The sequence below is a fragment of the Ceratotherium simum genome, chromosome 26 (assembly GCF_057802395.1).
Source record: "Ceratotherium simum simum isolate JZ-2026a chromosome 26, ASM5780239v1, whole genome shotgun sequence".
Classification (NCBI taxonomy): Eukaryota; Metazoa; Chordata; class Mammalia; order Perissodactyla; family Rhinocerotidae; genus Ceratotherium; species Ceratotherium simum.
Window position 1 is genome coordinate 10,164,378 of NC_141925.1, and position 18,463 is coordinate 10,182,840.

The 18,463-nt window shown below is 43.3% G+C and overlaps 1 protein-coding gene and 1 long non-coding RNA gene across 2 annotated transcripts in view; one reads left to right on the plus strand and one right to left on the minus strand.

The window, feature by feature from the left end:
• Positions 1-1,346: 1,346 nt before the first annotated feature.
• RSL1D1 (ribosomal L1 domain containing 1) lies at positions 1,347-14,627 on the minus strand. The gene is made up of 9 exons (XM_014793435.2): positions 14,463-14,627; positions 13,608-13,747; positions 11,891-12,029; positions 11,202-11,350; positions 11,011-11,112; positions 8,756-8,849; positions 8,544-8,669; positions 6,088-6,390; positions 1,347-3,648 (listed from the first exon to the last, which is right to left on the minus strand). The coding sequence occupies exons 1-9, from the start codon at positions 14,559-14,561 to the stop codon at positions 3,322-3,324; spliced, it is 1,479 nt and encodes a 492-aa protein (XP_014648921.1). The 5' UTR covers positions 14,562-14,627; the 3' UTR covers positions 1,347-3,321.
• A 102-nt stretch (positions 14,628-14,729) lies between these two features.
• The window catches only part of LOC147913563 (uncharacterized), a 43,195-nt gene continuing 39,461 nt past the window's right edge, over positions 14,730-18,463 (plus strand). Inside the window, exon 1 of the long non-coding RNA XR_015548515.1 lies at positions 14,730-15,239. This is a non-coding gene — a long non-coding RNA (uncharacterized LOC147913563). The remainder of the gene's footprint in view (positions 15,240-18,463) is intronic.

The following is an 18,463-nucleotide window of genomic DNA, read 5'->3' on the forward strand; positions in this document are numbered from 1 at the left end:
CTTGAATTTTTATTTTGTCACTTGTGTTTTAGGTGTCATAGCTAAGAAACTTGTTTTATTCAAAGTCATGAAGATTACTTCTGTGTTTTTTTCTAACCATTTAAGCCCTTATATTTAGGCCTATGGTCATTTTGAGTTATTTTTTTGTATATGGTGTTTGTTAAGGGTCCAACTTCATTCTTTTGTGTATGGATACCAGACGTCCCAAAGCCATTAGTTGAAAAAACTTTTTCTCATTGAATTGTCTTGCCACTCTCATAAAAAAATCAGTTGAGCATAAATCTAAGGGATTATTTTTGAACTCTCTATTCTATTCCATTGGTCTGTCTATACGTCTAGTTCTTCTTTTTATAGTTCCTTCCCATGATCTCTATTAGCACTTCCCTCCAAAAACATACAACCTAAGTTTAAAACAGTTGTTGACAGACATCAAGGGAAGTTTCCTAGCCCTGGGTCCACCTCCTCCCAGCCAAACTGCTGCCCCATATCAAAATTCTGATGCCACTAATTGGACCAGGACTCTCTTGAAGTTCAAAGCTCTTAGTCTCCCAAGTCTAGTATTGTACTTGGTAGTTTGTAGGAACTTAATGGTTAAAGGATGTGTGGATATGTGGATGTCTGAATGAATGAAATGAAAACTGATGTAACTTGGTGGCTCAATGGCTGAGTTCAACGATGTTTTTGAGACTGTGTCATTGTAAGGTTGAGTACACTGAAGGAAGATTTTGAGGGAAATCTATAATGAAAAGTTGAGTTTCGAATTCACATTATCAGCTAATGTCTTCTGGAAAGCTAAGAGACATCTTTCTAGGCGAGTCAAAATTATACATATGCTCTGGTTATTTCCTATAACTTCAAGTATAGAAAATGCCCTGAGTTATACAAACAGGAGATGTTAATCCTTGCAAGATAGTGTTGAACTAAGACGTAAAATCTGGGGTTGAATGTACACACCTAAATAATTTGTCATTTACTCTCTCCAGGACCATTACACTGAAATGATCACTGTAACTAAAATTTTATTTGTGGTCTTTTATCACATGCATTAATTCCTTTAAGAAGCAAGGATTAATGAGGACCTCTTATGGTTCATCAAGTCCTAATTGGGAATCTTGGTGTTGTGACTATTAACACACTAATTGTAGGCAGGAAAAACAGCAATTTAAGAAAAAAATATGTAGGTAGTGCAGAACCTTCAAATATTTAATTAAATGACAAAAAACTTCTTTGCTATAAACACCCATGAACTGAAAGTAGATGAAGAGTTTTTGGTCTGGTGATAAGATTGCATGACTCAGCAATTTCTTTGTACTGTCATTTAAATACTTCTCAAGGAGGCTATGAAATACAATATACAATGTGACCTTTATTAAACATTTGGACCGTCTTAAATACATTCAAGGCATTTAAATTTTTAAATTTTTTGTGCTCATTACAGTTCCTAAAAAACACATTAACTAAAATTCAAACATCTCTTCAAAACAAAAATGTTGCAGATTTCTCCCACCAGACCTGGTTTTGTCCATTAAATCTCTATGGTATGGAGGATAGATCCAGAAACCCAGCACCGACTTCCAATGAAACATCAGCCACATACTAGACCTCTTAACCCACAAAAGAATGTAATTTACTTATAGATCTCCAGTACTCCTCTGGCCCCTGGGCAGACCACTATTGGCTCACAGCCCTTTCAGCCACCAGGTAAGGTGTCCTTTCTACTTCTTAGCCTTGGAAATCTAGCACCAAGATTTGGACTTTTTCACTGCAATTCATAATTATTACCAGTTCCTCAACTGTGGCTTCCATTGTCAAAAAACTAGCATTCTTCTCAAGAAACTTAGATAAATCTGCTTTTTTCAAAGTAGAGAACATTGAGAATTAGAGTGAAACTAGATGCACAATAGAATAGGAAGGTAAACATCTGCACCATATTCAACAGGGACTAAGCTACAGGTCAAAGAATCACTTATTGTTGCAAAATCTTTATTTGGCTAGAGGATGGGATTAAAAAAACATATAGCTTTCCCCAGGAAACTGTTCTGTTGAGATCAGACCATATGATTATGTATGTGAGTTTGCCCTATGCAAAACACTAGACATAAATCTTCACCTTTGAATAAGCGAAGCAAGTCTATCTGACCACCTTCCCACAGAACCTAGTTTTTATGGAAAACAAATCAATTAAGCTAAACCCCTACAACACATTAAATGTATATTCATTTTTAAAAGCCTAAAAGAACAGTGGAATTACAAATTATTTTGTATTTTAGAGGCTTTCACGATTTAAAAAGTTAACATTACAATTTAATTTGTGCTGCTAAAAAGCAAAAGCTGTCTCGACGCTGACTTGACTCCATGACTTGCCGGAGAATCATCTAAAGCTTTTATGCGTCATGATGTTCCTGAGTCACGCGACCTTTGCAAGGATGCCTGACTTTGGCCTTTCCTGTACTATGGTGAATCCATCACTCACTTACTACTAGAGATGTGTACCCCAACTCAAATCCAGCGAAAAGCTGAGCACCTGAGAAGTCACTGGCTCAGGATATATTTGCTGATCACCCGAAATTTAACAGTCTGTGCTCCCAAGTCTCCTATCCTAGAGTCAGTCTATACGGGGTGAGGAGCAATCTGGAGGAAGGTGGCAAGGCTTCTGGAAGACGTTATTTTCCTCCGTTAGCATGCAGGATTCAACTCAGTGCCTCTATGAACGACTCCATGTTAATTTCCCTCACCAAATGTACGCTAACTCAGTGATTTACAACCTTGGCTGACCAGCACCTGGGCCCTGGAATCAATTATTTTGATTTTGATTGCAGGGCCCTTTCCAAGACCCACCAGGATACACCATCTCAGCATGAGGGCCAAGAAACCCGAGTTTTTCAAAAGTTCCACGGCTGATTCGCATGCAGCGAGCCCATCACGGGCCTGCGGACCAGCTTTGGAAGCATTTGCACAAACTACCGTAATGGAGTCTGTGTGAGGAAAAGGGTCCCATCACAGGCATTCAAGTAAAACCAACAAGACATGGAGTGTCCACAGTACACTCAGAAGCAAAGGTTACACTTTAATAATAAAAAACACAACCACAGAGAAGCACGGTATTTTCCCTCTATTACATTAGTAAATACACAGAAGAGGAATAAAAAAAAACGGATTTACTTCAAACTACTGGTTCTTACACTCACGAACATATATCAGAATTACTGGTGGAGGTTTTAAAAATATTTAAGTCTAGGCCTCACTCCTGGAGAAGACTGCAACGGTAGTCAAAAAGCTCTTCAGTACCTCCGCCGCTTCCTTCTGGAGGAGTCACCGACTCTAGGTAGACTGGGGCACCCTGGGTTTCTTGGGCCACTGTTTGGGGGTGTGGGCAGCTTTTCTGGCAGATTTACCAGCAGTAGTGAAGAACTTGGCCTCTGGCTTTTTGGGAGTCGGTCTTGGGTCTTTCTTCCCCAATGAAGAGTTTCTTTCTTTCTCCACCTCTTCTTTGATTCTTGGCTTCTTCCCTGGGCCTTTACCTGGGGTCTCGGGCTCTGCAGCTTTCGGGGTCTCCAAGGCTGGGAAGGCCTTTCTCTTCTTCCCATGAGCTGTGCTGGGGCCAGGACTCTTTTTTGGAGACTTCTTTACTGTGGCATATTTTTGTATCTAAGAAAGAGAAGAAAGTTAAATCCATGGGGAAAAAACCCAACTGACAAGTAGATCCAAGAGTTATTGTTTTCAATATTAAGGTAAGCCCCAAAAGGTACACCTCAGCCTGATGAAATGAGGAACGGCTTTTCTTCCCGCCTTGCAGCCATTCTGAAAGGTAGCGGCATTCCATTGTTAATGGTGTACCAAGGACTCTGGCGCTCTCCCTGGTCCATCACAGGGAAACCATCCTTCCCTGGGGTTGAGGGTAGGGACGGCAGAAGCACCCCCTGGAGCACAGCAGGGAGACCTGTCCTAATCCTGGCTCTCCTCACCTTCAGTTGTCAATGCCCTGCACATGGGTTAGGGCAGGGGTCCCCAAACTGTGTGTGTAAAAACCAACTGGCGTGGGCCGGCCCTGTGGCTTGGTGGTTAAGTGCGCGTGCTGCGATGCTGGTGGCCCGGGTTCGGATCCCGGGTGTGCATTGAGGCACCACTTCTCCGTTCATCCTGAGGCCGAGTCCCACATACAGCAACTAGAAGGATGTGCAGCTACGACACACAACTATCCACTGGGGCTTTGGGGGGAAAAAAAAAAACAAAAAAAAAAACAAAAAAAAAAACCAACTGGCGTGACTGTTGGAAAAACCTATTTCCCAAAGTTAGACTCAGAGGCTCCTCGAGCAGACAGTGTCACAGGCCAGGAATCTGGGATTTTCCAAGCACAAGATGACAGCTGCTGACGATCCAAGGACAACATTCTAGCAACGGACTCTGTCCCCATACAGAAGTAGGTTATATAGACCAAAAACAACCAACAAAACAAAACTTTGAGTAAATATAAACCAAAAGATTATGGAAAATTTGAGAAACATCAAAAATATAAAAAATAAAACTCCCTAATAACTTGACCACACAGTATGAACTATTATTTATGAACTTCCCCCATGAGTATGCATGTATTTTAAAGCCAAGCATTATGCCCCTTTCCCAATTATTTCATCTGTATTTCCTAAGCACTACAAACTCTTACTAAACATTACTTCAAATAACTTTATAAAAACTACCACAAGGGTACACAACATTTTCTTTTTTGCTTCTACAGTGAACAACGATGAAACTTTTGTATAGTATTACCCTGATCATGTTTCCCAGATGGGTTCAAAGGGCATGAACGTTTCTACAGCTCCTGAGACAGTACCCAGTCAGCCATGCTCTCCACTCTTTCATTTCCAACACATGATGGCCAGTCCCATTACAACAAAATATAACAGCTTCCTTTCTTTAAAAATAATTATACCAGGGCCGGCTCCGTGGCTTAGCGGTTAAGTGTGCGCGCTCTGATGCTGGCAGCCCGGGTTCGGATCCCGGGAGCGCCCCGAGGCACCACTTCTCCGTCCAACGTGAGGCCGAGTCCCACGTACAGCAACTAGAAGGATGTGAACCTATGACATACAACTATCTACTGGGGCTTTGGGGGGAAAAACTGAATAAATAAAATCTTTAAAAAAAAAAAAAAAAAAAAAAAATAATTATACCGCTTACAGGTAACATACTGATCACTTACGTTAATTTCAAGTATATTAAAAAACTCAGCAGCACTTTGGGGGCACTTTAAAAGGAATACTTTCACTAGTAGATGAAAATTTTAATACCGTTGAAGATTTTAAGGCTCACCATTAGGACGAAACACAATAGGTCAAGTGCAGTAACAGCCTTGGGACACCTGGTGCAGGCTGTGCCCAGAGGTACCACGAGTCTTCTCCGCCCGCCTGGTGAGGGCCGCCTGTTAGTCTTTTAGGGACCTACTTCCCCCCTTATTTTCAAGAGCTCTGCCTCCAATAGTTGGATGGATACTATGTGTACGAGGAAAAACATTATCAAAGAACCAAAAAATAAAAAACGCAGTTCTTTTAAATGATCCCCTCTGAAACCCATGAAGTCAGATTTCTGTTAAGGACCATGGGGGGCGGGTGTCTGAAAGTTTCAAAGGTTTGAAAGGCAGGATCTAGTCTCCAAGTTTCCCTAGTAAGTTTCCTACGACTAAGTATACGGTGGTCCAGGACTCACCTTCAGACACCGAACCACTGTCCAAATGCCCGCCCTGGCCTGCTTTCTAAAACCACAGGCGGTGTTTCTTAGAATTATTAATATGGTCAAGTCCCCCTCGATTGCAAAGTACATAAGAGGTTGTGTTTACTATACGTCACTCCGATATTTAAAAGAAGGGTAAAGGGAGTCATGGTAAGTATCTCCAGGGTTCTTGAGGTTTTCTCCAGGATTCTTCATCTGTTACTTCAAAATCTTTGGTAGAACAGGTTTCACCTGAAATAGATTTCTACAAACAATGTTGCCCATCTGTGTAACGCTTCTTACATTCGTCACTCAGGAGTACCTGCCTGACACCCAGGGCCACTGAATCAGTCTACTACGAATATCAAACATTAATAAAAATACCTCCACGTTTTCTTTCGCTGGAGTTTCCCCCAGAGGTACCAACACTGGGATTTCCTCCTCGGATTCGTCTTGCACTTTAACTTGGGCTTTTCCTCCGCTGGTCTGTTTCTTCTTGCGTGCTGGGGTCCCTGCCTTCCAGGGTGCGGGGCCCTTCGCTGGAGCACCATTGGTCGTAGGGGCCGCCTGCCTTGCAGCTGGGGCAGGTTTAGCCTTTTTTTCCGCCAATTTTAAGAGCCTCTTCTTTCTTTTGTTCTCCCTTCGTTTGTCGAGATATTCTTTTTGTCTTTGTTTTTTCTTTGCTTCCTACAAAAAAAAATCAAGCCTAAATTTAGTAGAGGATCCTTTTGTTGGTAAATAAATGGCACAGACTTAGCACTTGTAGTTCTGGGGATTCGTAAGCTCCTTGAAAGGGCCTTGACCTGTACAAGCTCTGAGCAAACAAACCCCGATGCCAGCATCTGAACCCCAACTCCACTTTGTCTGTGAGTCATAGCCAAAGATGCATTTTATGTGGTCAATTCTGTACTGGTATTCAGAATCCGGGTATCTGAAGAATGCAGTCGCAGATTTTATGAAAGTCAGTCTCATTTATAGGTGAGTTAACAATTATCCTAAACTGTATACAGTATGTGATGTGAATTATACCTCAATAAGCTGTTACACTGCCCCCCCCACAAAAAAACTGACTTTTTTTTCCTACCTCAGATTGTAGTTGGAGTTAAAACAGTCAAAAGTTTACATAGCTAGAGGTCCATTATCTTTACCACAGAGTACTGTTAAATAACATCTATAAAAGCATCCAAATTCCATTTTAACTAGCAATTCCAAAATTGTCACAAAATCAACTGAATCAGCTGATAAACGGCATAAAATTCTGCCTTCCTGCTTCCAATAAACGCAGTCTTTTTCTCTCTTTTGGTGAGGAGGATTGGCCCTGAGCTAACGTCTGTTGCCAATCTTACTCTTTTTGCTTGACCTAACATCTGTGCCCATCTTCCTCTATTCTGTATGTGGGAGGCCGCCACAGCAAGGCTTGATGGGGGGTGTGTACATCCACGCCCAGGATCTGAACCCACGAATCCCAGGCCGCCGAAGTGGAGCACATGAACTTAACCACTATGCCACTGGGCTGGCCCCTAACAGCAGTCTGTTTTATCTTGGGTCATCCTCTCAATGAAAACAAGTAAAAAAGTGGGGTAAAATAGTAAAAAAACAATTTTTTTTCATAAGCACTGATGAACTGAGCAAACTCTAAGAAATTCAAAACAAGGACCCAATGGGGTAGGTTGAGCCCAGAAGCCATTTTTGCCCCAAGTGTACATACTGATCCCTAACTTTTGCTTCCAGTCATGTGGGACTGGGGGCAGGAGGGGAATGGCGAGAAATCAAATCCACGTGTGCACAGTCCACACCGGGCAGGGATTCCAAGAGGAAACCCCCTCCAGTAAGCTGGGACTCTGATGAGTTACACCCTCGGGGTCAAGATGAACTGGAGGGGAGCTGTGAGGACATTGCCAAGGCTGGGTGTGAGTCACTCAGGGAACCTGAAAGCCTTGAAAGTGCTCTCAGGTGGTCCCAGGCAGAGAGTGCCCCCAAGTGTCTGGCCAACGTAAATGCAAATCCTCCAGAGAAAGGGTCTTCACCTGACACCTCAAATTATTTCTACAAATACTTTTCCAAATGCAACGACCATCACACAGTCAACGATAACCACGTACATAAGGAGCCAGCAGGAAGAGGCAACTGGCTGCACCACCAAGACGTCTCCTATGTGAGCTATCAGACAACTAGGCAACAACTACGCTCAACATGTTCCAAGAAATAAGACGAACTGGAAGATTATAGATAACAGGAAACCAAAAAAAGTAAAGCCAATTTGAAAAAGGACAAAGCAGGGAATGTCTAAGAATTAAAAAATAAAAAGACCAAATTTAAAAACTCATTGGACATAATTAACATGGCTGAAGAAAGAATTAATAAACTAGGAGATTGGTCCAAACAACAGCAAAAAATTTGAATTCCTCTCATTCTGGCTTCTTTTGCCATAACACCAGTAGCCCTGAAAACCTACAAACCAAAACCAAGAGGCATCTGTTAGCCTAATACAGCCTTAAATTCTGCCCATAAGTAACAAACTACTTCATAAACTAGATTCTGGTTTTCCTCTCTCTCAGCTCCTCTTGCCACTGCACAGACCTCTCCTAAACCTAATTAGCCCTTTTAAGAGAAATTAAACATTAAACTACCTAACATCAATAAATACTAGACACCGACATCTCAGTGTGCTCAAGTTACGCCAGCATTAACCCATCTCCTATGTGGGATGGGGGTGAACCAGAAGCACCAGCTCTGGGCAAACACTGAAACGCAGGCAGGAATGGCCACCTTGTTCTCTCTTCTTGGGGCCAAGTTGCCATCCTTGATTAAGCCTACTCAGTATTTAAAACTCTACTAACTTTTTTCTTCTGACTAGGAGTGCGTACTCCTTTGGCGTCATCTTGACTGCTGACAAACGAAGAGAAGATGGGAAGGGCGACCGATTTCTCAGTTTTCACGTACAAGAGTTTCACACTCTCCCACTTCTGAAACAAAGAAAGGAGCAATATAATCTCTACACGTTCTGTTTCTTTTAAATGAACACTCAATTGATGCATCTGCAAGACTATACCTCGGGCAATTTCTGTGAAAGCCGTTTCGCGACAGCAACAACGTTCTCCATGATGTGCTGAACCTGCATTCCAGTGTGACCGATGCGTATAGTACTGAAATTTAATCAAGTTTTAGACAAAAAGACTGTAAAAAATAATTTGTTTTTCAAAAGAAAGCACAGGCAGATATGTGAAAGGTATCAGTACACAAGCCTAAAATTTTTTTTAAGGTAGAAACATTAAATCTTTAGTTTCTAAATATATTTGAAAGGAAGATTATCATCTTTCTTGTTCTAGAAATGTCCTCCTCCTGAAATATGTCATACCATGAAGAGGCGACTGAGGAGCTGCCACCTTATGCGTAAGGCTGGGAGGGTCAGTGGGCAGGGCCAGGCGGCATTTTACCTTCAGTCTAGAAAATACAGATCACTGAGTTGGCCCTCTAGCTTTTCTGAGGGCAATTACCCCAGGAGTGGCTGTTCTGAAAGGAACTACCCCCAGGAGGTTTGTCTGCTTTTTAGTTCCAGTGCCCTGACCCAGCTGCCACCTCTAAAATAAACATGCTCATTGCTCAAGGAACAGCGTCTTCTGGCCAAGAGCAGGACCATCCCTTCAGTGGACGCTGAGCACAGACATAAGCCAGGGGGAAGCCCAGAAGCGCCCATCACTCAGCCACGGGGTCCGCCTGTCCCTGCTGGCTCCCATCCTCCCCACCATGGGAGCCAAAAGGCAACTCGCTGTTCATTGGGTGTCTGCAGAATGAGGATGCGACAGGGGCTGGTGCTCCCATCTCCCTCCAGTCAAAGACAGGGGGCTCTGCCCACTCTGTGTGCCCACTGCCACCTACCGGCAAGCACACCCTTGGCTTCCCAGACAGAAAGATGGCAAGAATTAGGGGGGCAGGAGGGTGAGGAAGATAGAAAACCATTGCTCTGCAAAAAGGCAGGACAGGAGATGGAGGAACGGTTTAGGTTTTGTATTGTGTTTTATTAGTTCCACAATTTTCCTTCAACTGTAGGTTTGGGCTTGGAAAAACCCCAGAAGCAGGAGACTGCTACTCCTTTATCTGCCTTCATGGTGCCATCTCCTTCTCCCAGCTGCTCACCGATCCCATGAACCAGGCCTCTGACCTAGCTAACTGCTTCCCATGAGCCACTACTTTGATGTCAGCCTATAAGCAAAGAGTGCGAGCTCCAGGTCTGACCGCCAGCTCTTCTCAGCTGCTTAATTATACCCAATTCAGAGTCTCCCACCTGCAGGCAGAAGGCAAAACCAGAACCCACCTGTCTTGCCAGCCATACCCTGTTCAGTCCTACCTGGAGACACTCTGCTGAGGGCTGGCCTCCCTGGTGGGCAGAGTCAAGACATCTTGGTGGTCCTGTTTTACGGTGTGTGTGAGCACTGGGTACACACGGGCTCCTAAGGGTATCTATGGGAGGAAGGGCTGTACCCTATAGCTCTGCCCTACTGGCAGCTGTCCATCCTAGTCATCGGATTAAGTATTTTATAACATGATTTTGAATATGTTTACAACCACCCCTCTCCCGCCTAAACTGCCAAGCATTCAAACTTAACCCGCCCCTCAGCCTAATAAAACAAGCTGGGCTGCATTCTATCCCCCTGGAAGCTAGGAAGCAATCACTGCCCTACAAGGTCTTTTCTGGTCCCTAAGACCAGGTGTGGGGGCTCCAATAGCTCACTGTCCTGTGTGAGACACAATCAATGTGACAACATAAAGACACCAGACAGGATGATGAGACAAGATGGACGCTGAATTCATTTAATAAGTAAACCAAGACTGAGGTTTTGGGATCTTCACTTTAAAAGATAACAGGATGTTAGTCAAAATGAAATGCTAGAAAATGTTCTCTAAGCATTCATCTTATTCTCCTTGCTTTCCTTAATATCTAGAGATGCCCTGTGCAATGCGGTAAACATTAGCCACTAGCCACGTTTGCCTATTTAAATTTAAATTAATTAAAATCAAGTAAAATTAGAAATTCAGTTCCTCAGCCACAGGAGCCACACTTCAAATGCTCAACAGCTACACATGGCAAATAACTGCTGTAGGAAACAGAACAGATATAGACCATTTCCATCACTGTGGAAAGTTCTATGGGACAGTACCGTTCTAGAGAACTGAATATTTCTAAGGAATGGATTTTAGTTTTAACAGAAGGATCTAGTTTTATTAGCACTATCTTGTGAAAATGAAGTTTATATAATCATTATTAAATATAAGATTAAACACAGGCACACAATGCCTTTTACCTACCTGCAAGAACCACTTTTCGAGATGTTCAGGACAGTTCCACCTATAGATTCATTGATCTCTCTGGATAAATTCTTGGCCAGAAGGTTTACAGGTATCGGAACTCTGTAACAACACACAGGCACTTAGTGCACGATGCATATACACCTATAAACGTGACGCTGCTGAAGTCCAGTCGTTGCTAAGAAACTCACTTCTTCCTGTTATAGAAATGTCTGCCGAGGTGGGAGGGTAGAAGCCGCCTGATTCTCGCATCAGTAAGGAAGAGGTCAAAACTGCCCAAGAGGCGGAGCTTGGCTTCATAGGCCTTATATTCCTTTTTTAAAGTGCGGAAGGGGATAATCTAGAAAACATAAGAAAGAGTAAAAACAAAAAAAAGTTAAGAAACTGAACAAACAAAAAGAAGAAATACTTTGGCAACAATGTGCATGTGTATTTTTAAATGTCCCGGAGCCATGTGAGTACCTGTAACGTGCCAGGGACTAGGCTAAATGCTGGGACACAGAGGCAAATGCGTTGAGACCTCAGCTAAACAAAAAACGACACCAACAACTACAAAACAAGGTGAGAAGTGCTAAGCCAGAGGCAAATGCAGGATGCTCTGGAAGTTCAGAGGAAGGACCTAATGGAGCAACCTTTTATAAAACCTTCAAGATATAAGTTAACTGATGTACACATTGATCTTTTAGGTTAACAAACCTCAAGAGCTCATCCATCATGGGGAAGATGAAATATGCCCTACCTAAAGCCAATGAGAATTAAATTAAAAAGAGAAAATTAAATTCCCAGGAGAGAAATATTAGGTAATATAAGAATGTATTACTTATCACTTCAACTGAATCCAATCTTTTAACTCTCTCAAAAATATTAACCTGCTCCCTACCTGAGAAATGGTTTTAATTCCATGCTTGTTCAAAAGCTTCTTATAAAAACGTTCTGTCTTTTCAGGAGTTACATTGGGTTCGTCCTTGGTAAATAAACAGATATCTGCTAAATCTGATCGAATACCATGAGGCAAGGCCCTGCAAAATACATGAGAAGAAACCAAGAAATAAACCATTATAACAGACAAAATGTATGTTTACATCCAGAAGACACAACAAATTCACTGTCATTTCAATAAACTTCATTCATGCTATTTAAGCAAATACTCTATTGAGAACATTTAAAAATATATCTAGTTTTCAATAGTATAGAGAAGAGATTTAAGATTCAAGTAAATCACCAAAACTATCCACAGGCCAAAATAACAATAATATTTGGGATATAACAAGAGTTAAAATATAATCAAAGACACCCAGAATAGTGCATATGTAATTATTATTACTTTATATGTTGCTACATAAGCATGTATACTACAATGTGCTCCATTAATCTAGTTCCATCGCTGGTTCAGAACTTTACCTAGCAGGAAACTCTGGACTCCATAAACAACGTAACTCTGAAGAGCTGAAACAGAAAACACGGAGCAAACCAGCAGGACCAGCAAACATGCACTGATTACTATGTTGAGTCTTAAAAAGAAAAAAAGGTTTAACTCATTTCCTAGGCCTACACGTTCTGAGGAAACACCTCCTTAGTTTAAGGACAGCAAACAACATACAGGAGCATGACTTGCCAAATGAGAAGGTTTAAGTGCTGCCAAGCTGGTAAGTGGTAAAAATCACCATGAGGTGAGTAGTTGGGAGAACATCCTGGAGAAAGTGAGAGGGCTTTCCAGAAGGGAGAAGCTGTGTGAGCCAAGATGTGGAATCAAGGATGTGTGCAGGATACATAAAGCAGTAACTAAGGCAACCAGGCTGGGGCAGGTTTGTGAAGATTGGTTAAGAGAGAGTCTGAGGGTCAAAAGGGTCTTGCCAACTTGTAACCATTTTCACCCCTTCTTCCCCCTTTATGGGGGAAAACAGAAACAGCTATCCCACATGCTGCTTTCTTTAGCAGAGCTGGCTTTTTGACACTTAGGAAACAAGGGACTCCACAGAGAAGCAGTGTTGCCAGATAGAGTATAGAATACCTAGTTAAATTTGAAACATTTTTTTTAGTATAAATATGTCTCACATATTACAAGGAACCTACTTACACTAAAAAACTTCTCGTATTTTTATTTGCTAAACTGGCAACTCTACAAAGAGGGCATCTCTGACCTACAACTCCTAGCAGTAAGGATGTGTAATTGCCTCAGATTTTCTCTTCCATAAGGAGTTCACTGCCAAGTTTTCAAGTCTCTGTATAAAGGAGCAAGTCTAGGGCCTCAGGAGTTTTAGCCTGGAAACAGCTCGACATGGAAAGACAACAGATTCTATACAAAAATACAAAAGCTGTTCAATTTATTCTACCTTGGTTCTCTCAAAAACCAGGTTTTGGTTTCAATAGAACTGCTTGGGTCAGTTGTCCACCAAGCCCCCAGAAAACTGGTGAAACTTCTAGAAAATCTAAGCACAACTGAATTCCTACAGTTTTTAACGGGACAATTTTTTATTTCAGCTCAGATTTTTATTTTGAGTTTGCAAAGTCTCCATCAGAAACTAAGTTGCCATTGTTAAAGTTACAAAGAACAACCAAGCAGATAAAAACAGCAAATGCAGAAAATCAGAACTTACAATTTGACCCTCAGTTCTTTACTTGGAATTTTCCATAATACCACCATTAAAAAGAAATTTTCATTCTCATTCAAAAGCAATCCATTCGCGTTTTTCCTGGACTTGGAATGTGCCAACAGAGCGTCCACTGCCTTTTTAATCTGCAAAGTGGAGATACACAAATAAATTAAATCTCAGTCTAATTTAGCATTTGCCCCCTCCCCACACCTTTTTCTTTTTCTGCTCAAATTTTAATAGGCAACCTCCACAACCGTATCTATTAGGATCCTGCAATTTGTACTCGGAGGAATGTCCATCAGAAACCGCCTAAGTATCCGCTTCTAGCACATGAATACAGAAAAGCGCCTCTTCTACATAAGACACGGTGCCAGATGGAACACGCTTCCCCTATCCTCAATGATGAACGCAGCAATCTCAGTAAAAGAGCAATACACACTGCAACTAGCATTTACTGAGCGCCTACTACGTGCCAGGCCCCCGGCTACAGCGCGCTGCGTGCATTACCTCCTCTGATCCTGGAGAGCACAGGGCAGCAAAGCCCTTAAGATACGAGGCTTGCAAAATCAAGCGACTTGGCTAAAATCACACGGTACGGAAGCAGAGCTGGGTGGATCTCACCCCAGAACCCCAAGTTATACCTGCAATCCGACTCAAGAGAGCCAGTCCGCAGCACGGGGCGAGGCGGGCGCCCACCTGCGCGTACGAACGAGCGGGCAGGCTGAGCGCACGACCAGCGAGCGGCCTCCCCGAGCCCCGGGGACGTCCAGGGAGGCGCGGAGCCCACGCCCGGCACCCCGCGCCTCACAAGGCCACGGCCACCCCGCTTCCGAACCACCCTCCCCAGGGGCCACTCACCTGTTCTTTGTCCAGTTGCTCCAGCACGGCCGGAGTCGCTGGAGTCGCAGCTGAGGTGGCGGTTGAGCTGGACGGCGCGGTGGAAGCCAAGGCCTCCATTTCGCTGCCACCTCGTGCAGAGGCCCGTGCGGAACCCCAAAGCTGGCCCCTCCCGCGCACGCGCGAGCTCAGACGCGTATCCGGAAGCCAGTGGGCGGGGACCGGCTCCTGTGCGTCACTTCCGGAGCGCGGGGTGGACGCAGGGCGTCGCGCGGGGTGGACGCAGGGCGTCGCGCGGTGGTGGTTTGGCGGGCGCGAGTGAACGGGCTCGTTCTTGCGCGTAGGTCTGGGTCTCTTCCCGGAGGCAGAGCGTCTTTCCCTGCTGCTCCCGGTGTTCGCGAGGTGCGGGGAGCAGCCTGACGACGCCTCGCTCTCACTCTTGCAAGAAAGAAATCGAGCAAGCGTCCGGAGGCGGGAGAGGAGGCCTGGCTGCCCAGCCGAGTGGGGCCGCCGCTCTCCGTGGACCCCCGCTTTGGGCAGGCCACGGGGGGGTGTGGGGAGAGCGGGAAGGTCCGGCCCCACCTCCCACCTGCCGGGTGGCTTGGGGCGGACCACCGCCGCCGCCCAGCCACAGTCTCCTCGAACGCGAGGGTGGTGGGGACCTGCCACCGGCTGGCGAGGACTCCGTGCCGTGGACTTTGTGCACGGGACACACCAGACACGTCGTAAAGCGGCGTGGGGGCTCGAACGGTGACCCAGAGCCAGTCTCGTGAGCTTGAGGTCTTACAGAGGCGGGAGGTAAGAGCTTACACTCAGAAGCGTGCAGGCTGGAAAACGGTAGAAAACCTCCCTTCCTCCCCGCATCCCCAGGGGTGGCCACTGTTCTGTTTTTCCTGGAACCTTCCAGGGATGTTCTAGGCATGTTTAGGAAATACTTATACTTTTTTCTTTTTGTGGATAGTTGGGTTTAAATTTAATGAAAAAAATTTTTTAACACAAATAGGAACCTCGTATACCCATTGCCTTTTCCTTTCAATATGTCTTGGAGGTTGTCCAAGTCGGTGCATTAATGCTCTGCCTCATCTTTTTTAACGGCCGAATGGCCTTCCACCATTTAGGTAAACAATAGTTTATTTAGGAGCTTTTTGGTGGACATTCAGGGTGGTTTTAGTCTTCTTGCAATTAGCTATGGAAAATTTTGAGAGATTAAAGAATGGAGGTAGGAGACTTTCCAGGTCAATTGTTTGCAAAAAATGCCCTTTTCATGTTGCCAAAGCTGGAAGGAGGAGTGTTCTGCTGCTGCTTTCTAGTGACTTGAATCAACTTGTAGAAGAAATGTTCTTAAATCTTTGGCACCTACTCCCATTGTGTATTCTAGAATCTAGTGTAAGATGGAATTACTTTTAGCACAGTATTATGAATTGTTACATTAGGCTTCATGTATCATTGTTTTCCAGTATTCTGAAAAGAGTATTAGGGCTGTCAGGTGTTGTGTGACTGAATTCAAGTTTGAGAACTAGACTTCTAGGCCAAGGGAACGGGGTGAATTCAGGTGAAGGAGTGCGGTGGTGTTTGGAAATAATAAGTGGCTGGAACAGGGATGTGCAGAGGGGAGGAGTGGGAGATGTGGCTAGAATGGTAGGTTAAGGAAGGAATTCGTTATCAAGCTGAGAGTTTATACTTACTCGGGAGAAATCATACGAAGTTTTTGAATTGGTGGTAGGGAAGAAGAGGAGGTAGTGATGAATTATGCTTTAGGAAAGTTAATAATCTGGCTGTGGTGTTGTGTTGGTTTGAAAAATATGTCATACGCCCACAAATTCTTTGATAGTTAAGTGATGGAGCTTCAGTCCCCTCCCCTTGAGTGTGGGCTGGACTTAGTGACTTGTTTGTATCAAATAGAATATAGCAGAAGCGATAGAATGGATGTCACTTCTGAGATTAGGTTATAAAAAGACTATAGTTTCCACCCTGAGTGTTCTTTTTCCCTCTATCTCTGCCTCCCTCGCTCTTTCTTTTGTTCAAATACTTGCTCTGGGTGAAGCCAGCTACCATTTCCTGAGCAACCACATGAGTGAGCTTGGAAGTGGATCCCCCTCCAGTTGAACCTTGAGATGACTGCACACTCTTGAGAGACCCTGAGCCAGAACCATCTAGCTATGCTGCTTCCAGATTCCTGACCCACAAAAACTGTGAGATAATAGATGTTTATTTTAAGCCATAAATTTGTGGTGATTTGTTATCCACCAGTAGATAACTAATAGAAATTTGTAGACCACCCGTCTTCAGACTCATCAACTATGTTGACATAGAAGTGCTATTGGGACCTCACACCCAACACGTCACACCATGGACTCATTAATTTCCCCTCAAGCCTGCTCCTTCTGTGTAGTCATTGGCACCAGCGACTGCCTAGTTCCTTAGCCGGAATATGGGAGTCATCCTTAACTCTCTTTCTCATCCCTCAAATAGTCGATAACAAAGTCTTGTTGTTTATTCCTTTTAAATATCTCTTGCATTTATCAAATTCTTTTTATCCCTTCTGCCTTGTAGTGCAAGCAATCATTTTTTTTTCCTAGACTACTGCAACAGCCTTCTAAGTTATCTTCCTGCCTCCAGTTTTGCATTTTGTAGTCTGTTCTCTGCCCTTCAGTTGGAGTAATCTTGGTCAAGTGCAAATTTGATCATATCAAACCTGATCGTGTTTAACCGCCTTCATTGCATTACCACTGTCATCAGGATGAGGTACAAATTCCTTAATTTGCCTTATATACGTCCAGAGTTTGCATCTGTTGCCTAGGTGTCCTATCTGGTTTAGCATTCGTCCTGGAAAAAAGTGTCTCAGTTTGAAAAATAAATTATATGGTCATCCTCAACGTGTTAGGCACTGTTCATCTGATCCCTCCCTAACTTATACACTGCCACTCACCCCTTCAGTCTTTAGATCCTGGTTTCAACTCTGTAGTTTCCACTTGTTTTCATACCTTCCAACATGCTGTAACTTCTTCCTGGAACAGTACCACCGTCATAGTTGTCCTACCGTAATGGCTCTCCCCTGTTTGAGCATAAGCTCTGAGAGGGCAGGGGAGAACTAAGTAATGGTAGGAGAATTATAAATGATATCTTCACCATTGTATCCTTAGCACCTAGCCCATATATGACATTATTAGTATTGCTTTAAAGAAAGAATAATGCATTGGAATGGCCTGAGACAGGGCTTAGGTTGACAAGCATAGGAAACTATCGTAGTTTTCTATGTATTGAGCTCTGATATTAGGGTGATAGCAGTGAGAACAAAGTATAAGACTTGACCGAAAATTGGATATACAAGGAGGGAAATTCACATTACTCCCAAGTTCTGAATAACTGGGTAAATGGGTGGTGGTGTTAATAGAACTTGGGAAGGCAGGAGGAGCAGTAGATTTGGAAGGAAAAACAGGTTTTTTTTCAGTATTTTGAGTTTGAAGTTCTAGGGGTACATCTAAGTGGATCTGGACTGTGGAAGAGAAGGTTCCTGAACTAAAGAAGGAAATTTGGAAGTCGTAGAGGTGATGGTTAAAGCTATGGAAATAGATGAGATTGCAAAAAAGAAGTATAGAGGAAGAAGAGGGCTGTGGAGAAACCCTCGATTAGGGAACAGGAGGAAAAAGCCAGTAAAAGAAACAGTTGAGGATGTAAAAGAAAATCAGGAGGGTGCTATGTTCCGTCTTGAGGAATGGAGGTATGAGGATGTGCTAACACCATCAAATACTGAAGCAGTTGAGGAGAAAACATACTGATAGAAGGCCATTTTTTTGGGCAGTTAGGTCATGGTGACCTTACAGAAAGCAATTTCAGTGAAAGGATTATGAGGAATGTGAGTGATAGAAGAAAGGGGGAACATTGGTATATTTTTAACTTTTACCACTAAGGCAAATGAAATAAATGAAAATATTTTTGTGTTTCAGAGAATTTATTACATTACCAGTTCTTTTTATGATCAAGGATAACATATATAATAGCACTTACTCATCTCTCTATAT